The 6,014-nt window shown below is 40.8% G+C and overlaps 1 protein-coding gene and 1 non-coding gene across 2 annotated transcripts; both read left to right on the top strand.

Annotated features, from left to right (window-relative positions):
* The first annotated feature begins 358 nt into the window (after nt 1-358).
* On the top strand, nt 359-2,324 carry LOC133926065 (uncharacterized). Its single transcript, XM_062371809.1, has 2 exons — nt 359-1,134; nt 2,025-2,324. The coding sequence occupies exons 1-2, from the start codon at nt 568-570 to the stop codon at nt 2,130-2,132; spliced, it is 675 nt and encodes a 224-aa protein (XP_062227793.1). The 5' UTR covers nt 359-567; the 3' UTR covers nt 2,133-2,324.
* A 1,281-nt stretch (nt 2,325-3,605) lies between these two features.
* Nucleotides 3,606-3,687, top strand: TRNAS-AGA (transfer RNA serine (anticodon AGA)). The gene has a single exon. It is a non-coding gene; the product is annotated as a tRNA-Ser (tRNA).
* Nucleotides 3,688-6,014: the final 2,327 nt, after the last annotated feature.

Here is a 6,014-nt window from a genome sequence, read left to right as displayed (position 1 = left end):
TTCTGTTGCACGTGTTCACGTATCACGATGGCAGTAGATTAGATCAAACTTTCAAAATTTGGGAGTGGCAGCCGTGAACAGTACTATAACCAAGCTGAACAAAACTATTGAATAGAAATTGCAGTTAATTGTCAAGCGAAAATCACCTGGATTTTATTTTTGGAGAATCCGGCACGACCTCTTATCTGAAAATGATGAAAAATCTGACAGAAGTTTGTATCGAATATTCTTGCTGAAATTAACGGCCACCAATTTGTAAATTGACCCGTTCACGGATGCATCATCAGATTTCTCCTCATCATGCAAACCAAACAAGAATCAAATTCGATTCTTTTCTTTTCCTTCGCTTTTCTTTACTTTCATTTCCTTTCCTTTCTCCCCCAAACGCTAAACTCCAAGCAACTGCAAAACAACCACCGTTCCCTTCCAACCCGCGAATCTTCTCCCCTCCTTCCCCACCGGACACGGCACAGGCGCAGGCGCAATCAAATCCTCCTCTTCGCCCCCGAATCCCACCCCCGTCCGCGCCCAAACGGCCAAACTCCATAGCTAGCTAGCCTCCTCGAGATGGACGAGGACTGGGAGCTGCTCCTCGCGTCCCCCACGGCCGCCGGGGCGGCCGAGCCGTACGCCGGCGGCGTGGAGGACGACTCCGGCGCCATCAAGCACGACTACTTCGACCTCGGCTCCGACGCCAAGTACCCTAGGAGGGCGTCCCTCTCGAAGGGGGACTCCGAGGAGGAGGTGGGGGAGCTCATCGCGGACTCCGGCAGCGCGAGCTGGGTGGAGCCGGACCCCGATGACCTCATCTTCCCCAGCCGTGACCGTGCGGCGCTGTGGTCGGACTCGTCCTCGGACGGGGAGAGGCCCGAGGTCGAGCCGACCGAACCGGTGGAGCGGACCAGGGAGGAGGCCGGGGCCGAGGGGGCGGTGGCGAAGGGAGGAGGAGCGGTGCTGTGGTGGAAGCTGCCGCTGGACGCGCTGCGGTTGTGGGCCCTGCGCGCGGCTAGGAGCGCGTGGTCGGTGCCGTTTGCCGTCGCGCTGCTCGGCTTCGCCGTGCTCGGGCGGCGGCTGTACCGGATGCGGCGCCAGAGCAAGGCCGTCGAGCGCGTCCGCCTCGTCTTCGACGAAAAGGTGACGCCTTTCGATCCTCTTCCGTGCAAGCGTCTTGTTTGTGAACCTTGCCTTCTTGAGACGCTGCTTGCTGGATCGCTTGCAGAAACTGATACTGAGCTTAGCAATAACCAGCTTATTTTGAGAGCCTAGCTGCTCCTTTTTTCTTGCCTGAATATATGATGTAGGAGAGCTCTAGGTGCTCATGTGCTGTTTTCACTGAAGGTAAAGCATAAAAGAAAACATAAGAAATTCGATGAGCTTGCTTTGCTACTTCCACAAGCGCATCATCAGTGGCTGCTTCTACTGCTATGACGGGTCTGTTTGTTTCGGCTTCGGATTGTTGTTTTCAGCTTTTACGATCTGAACCTAAAACAAACAATCAGTTTTTTACAATCCATTTGTTAATGGATTGTGAGAATATAAAAAGCTGGTTTTCCTTAGCTTTTCAATAATTGTGAAAGTCCATTTTACTAAACTACTTATCAAAGTTTTTTAAGAATCAATCATCTAAAAGCTTTTCATAATCCAGCTTTTACAATCCGCAATCTACAAATTGTTTTTCAAGAATCAACCATCTAAAAGTTTTTCATAATCCAGCTTTTACAATCCGCAATCTACAAGTTGTTTTTTTATAATCCCCAGCTAAAACAAATAGACCATAAGACTTGGTGATGGAACGAATGGCAGTGCAAAGACCATTCCCGCCACATGTGAAATGTGAATGATAAATCGACATTCCAAATGATCCTTGATTGGAATGTTGGGATTAAACACTCAAAATGATTGTATTCATGCTATTCCAATTTCTGTTACATGACTCATTACTGCTTAGCTCTGTACGCACTTTGCAATGCTATATTCTCTCTTACTGACCGCCCCTTTCATCTTGAACTTTCACACCTCTGCAGAAGGCATCCCAATTCAAGGGTCAAGCAATGATGCGGCGAGCTCCGATCATAAAGCCTATGCTTCCTGCCAATGGAGTGACTCCATGGCCTGTGCTGGGGCACCTGTGAATTGTGTCTTCAGTGACATAGAGCTAATAATACAATTGCCCCCAGCCACCCAGTGTCACTCTCCCTGCTATTCGCTAGCATACTATGCAACCCCAAGCAGATTTACCGGCTACTTGGAATTTGAAATTACACTGTTGTAGAACTCATAAGTTCCTGCTCATGTGCAATGCTATTTAGGCCTGCTTTAGTTGATGTTTCTTTTGTACTCATGTTATTTTTTTTTCCCCTTCTGTAGCCTTATTTCATCTTATGTGCTTGATCAGTGTGGATACATATGTCTAAAGTATACATAGTCATAGGCGGAGCCAAGGAGTGGATACATATGACTAAAGTACCCATAGTCATAGTCTTATAAAATTTTGGAGTGCACACCCAACACAAAAATCTTAGCTCCGCGCCCATAGTAGTGTGGATGTATATGACTGAAGACTAAAGTACCCATAATAGTATGGATATATATGACTGAAGAATAAAGTACCCATAATAGTATGGATATATATGACTGAAGACTAAAGTACCCATAAGTCAATGCAGAGTGGAAGTTAGAATAAAGTACCCATAGTAGTGTGGATGTATATGACTGAAGACTAAAGTACCCATAAGTCAATGCAGAGTGGAAGTTATAAACTGTGCTGAGCTTCGATTCATCACTGTTGATTAGTTTTTAATCACTACATTACATTTACAGAAGTTCCTGACTATGAATTTCAGCACATCATTACAAGGGATAGGCCATGTCTGTGAACCAATCTAAGACTTTTACCTATGTTTTCAGTGGAGGTATGGGTAGCCGAAGAATGCAAACCATAATATGTGTCAAAACCATAATATGTTTTTGGTTGAAATGCCACCAGATAGGTTCCTACAAAACTGCATTTCGCAACTAACGCGCGGTCAGTCCCACGATACGCTCTGCTGTAGGAGATTTGTCACTCCCTCGTTCTGCATCTCAATTCTCAACACCCAAAAGAAAGGTTCTGTATATTCTTCTTTCTCTCAAACACTGAAGCTGGAAACGGAGATTCCTGATTTATCAGCCTAGAACAATTTAAGTCCAACTAACTCTGACAGAATCAACATAGTACTCAATTTCAGCCTTTGGATTCAAGGGGGTGACCATGCTAGTCCTGTTCTAGGATTGAAGTGATGGCACAAGTCGAACTCAAACTTTGTCATGCTATGTACATCCCATTGCACTATTTACGTTAGAAGAAGAATAACAAAGAAGGTTAGCCACGGTGTAAAAATCAGTCACCGAGTCACTGGCATGTAATAGGGTCAACTTCCTTTTTATAGCATGGACAGTTAACTCCGTAATTCCTACAATATCATGGACAGTTAAACTCCACAACTCCGTTTCTCTTCTCCTAAAGCAATCGTGCGGGGCACGAGACGACAACAAGGTGTGGGGGGAGGAAATCTGGAGAGAAAGCATTCTAAATGTTATTAGTTATAGTTCGAATGCAAAGAAAAGTGGTCGTGCCGGAGTGGTTATCGGGCATGACTAGAAATCATGTGGGCTCTGCCCGCGCAGGTTCGAATCCTGCCGACCACGATTTTTTCATCTTTACTGTAGTGCCGACTCGTACCTTACACATTGTTTTCTCTAAAAAAGTTAGTCATTTAGTCCTCTTTTTTTTCCTCCGGATGAAGCCTGGAGAGTGAATCCTTCGTTCCTCTTACATGTCCTAAAAGTTACAGTATTTTTTACCTTCGAAAAGTTAGTCTTTTTGTCTTTTTTCCCCCCTCGGATGAAGCCTAGAGAGTGAATCCTTTGTTCCTTTGTTCGTCTCACGTCATCCATTCTGCTACTTTCAATGCCAACTCTTCTATCCAAAATCCAACAGAAGGTTTTTTCTCTATCGTTTTTTATTCTTTGCCCGCAGACCAAATCTCGATGGAAAAAAACAATGGCCATTTATTGATTTATTATTCCAACTCATCTCTCCAATATAAAAAAAGATATATTTCCTTTTTTATTTCTTTGGCCTCAAAATCAATAGTCATTTTATTACTCATGCATTATTGATTTGATACGCCAACTCATCCCTCCAATCTAAAAAAAAAGATATCTTTCTTTTTATTATTGTCTTTGAACTCATAATCAATGGTCATTTCATTTCTCGTGTGTTATTGATTTGTTATGCCAACCCATCCCCCAATATCAGTAAAGATATATTTCTTTTTTAATTATCTTTGGCTTCAGAATCAATGCCATTTTGTTATTGATTTATTATGCCAACTCATCCCTCTAATATCAGGAAAAAATGTCTTTCCTTTTTTTTTTATTATATTCGGTCTCAGAATCAATGATAATTTTGTTTCTCATGCATTATTGATTTGTTACACCAACTCATGCCTCAAATGTAAAAAATGTTATCATTCCCTTTTTAATATTTTTGACGTAATAATCAATGGTCATTTGTTTCTTGTGTGTTATTGATTTGTTACAACAACTCATTCATCAAATATCAGAAAATATATCTTTCCTTTTTTTATTGTCTTTGTCCTCAGAATCAATGATCATTTTGTTCCTCGTGTGTTATTGATTAGTTACACCAACTCATGCCTCAAATGTAAAAAATGATATATTTCTTTTTCTATTATTTTTTACCTCAGAATCAATGGTCATATGTTACTCGTGCATTATTGATTTGTTACACCAACTCATTCCTCAAATATTAGAAAAAATATCGTTCCTTTTTTATTGTCTTTGGTCTCAAAATCAATGGTCATTTTGTTCCTCGTGTATTATTGATTTGTTACACCAACTTATTCCTCAAATATTAGAAAACATATCCTTCTTTTTTTATTGACTTCAGCCTCAGAATCAATGATAATTTTATTCCTCATGTGTTATTGATTTGTTATGCCAACTCATCCCTCTAATGTAAAAATGATATCTTTCAATTTAATTATTCCTCCGTGCATAATATATTTTTCTACTATGAATACCAACCCATTAGTCCTATATCAAACAAAAGGCTATCACTCATAAGGCATCCAGGATCCACCAAAATGCCATATGTCCTAAGGTGCTAGGGATCATCCTTAACAGTGGATTGATCTATATCTTTATGTCAAGAAGTGCACTCTATGTCGTTTTTATATAGAGTACAATATAATAAAAGGCACCAATGCATATCGCGTGTATATCTTATTTTTGTCACATAAACACATCCAATGCATTTATATATAGAATACAACACAATGAAGGCACAAAAACCACGTTCCTATAGATTATATCTTTATCACATAAGCGTATCTATGTCTTTTACACATAGAGTACAACTTAATAAAGATGCAAATGACACAAACCATGTGGATCATATGATTGCTGTGGATTGATGCACTAGTGAATGCAAAAGGCAAAGAACCTCACCCACCTTGATTCAAACCATTTGTTGCCTGGTCATATGTGGTCATAAAATGCTCATATGCCTCCTTTCAATACACTTTATTCACACATCTCATTTCACCTCTAAGGCTCTACCTAAGGAAACTACCACTGACACTACATAATCAATAGACCATCCAACGCCTCTTAGTGTTCTCTCTTCACAATTACCCACCATTGGAAATTTCCTATTTTTCTCTTTTTAGCCAAAACAATCATAAACATTGACTTCGTTTCGAACATAACATCTTAATAGTTTTGTGTATCAATCCAAAATTACACAAGCAATTATTGCGTTATGGTTACTACCAACGACTATGAAACTTTTCGAACAAAAATGTTACTCACACCGATTCATACTGCTAGTGTCATGAGTTCCTCATCATTTCTGATTGTCAAATGAAGTCAAGTAAACTCGTCTTTCTAGCTCAACTTTTACAACAAGTGTAGATGCTCCTCTTTTAATTACACCTTCATGTGTTGTA

This window comes from Phragmites australis, chromosome 1 (genome assembly GCF_958298935.1).
Source record: "Phragmites australis chromosome 1, lpPhrAust1.1, whole genome shotgun sequence".
Classification (NCBI taxonomy): Eukaryota; Viridiplantae; Streptophyta; class Magnoliopsida; order Poales; family Poaceae; genus Phragmites; species Phragmites australis.
Note: the sequence above shows the minus strand (reverse complement) of the source record. Positions and strands in the feature narration are given on the sequence as shown.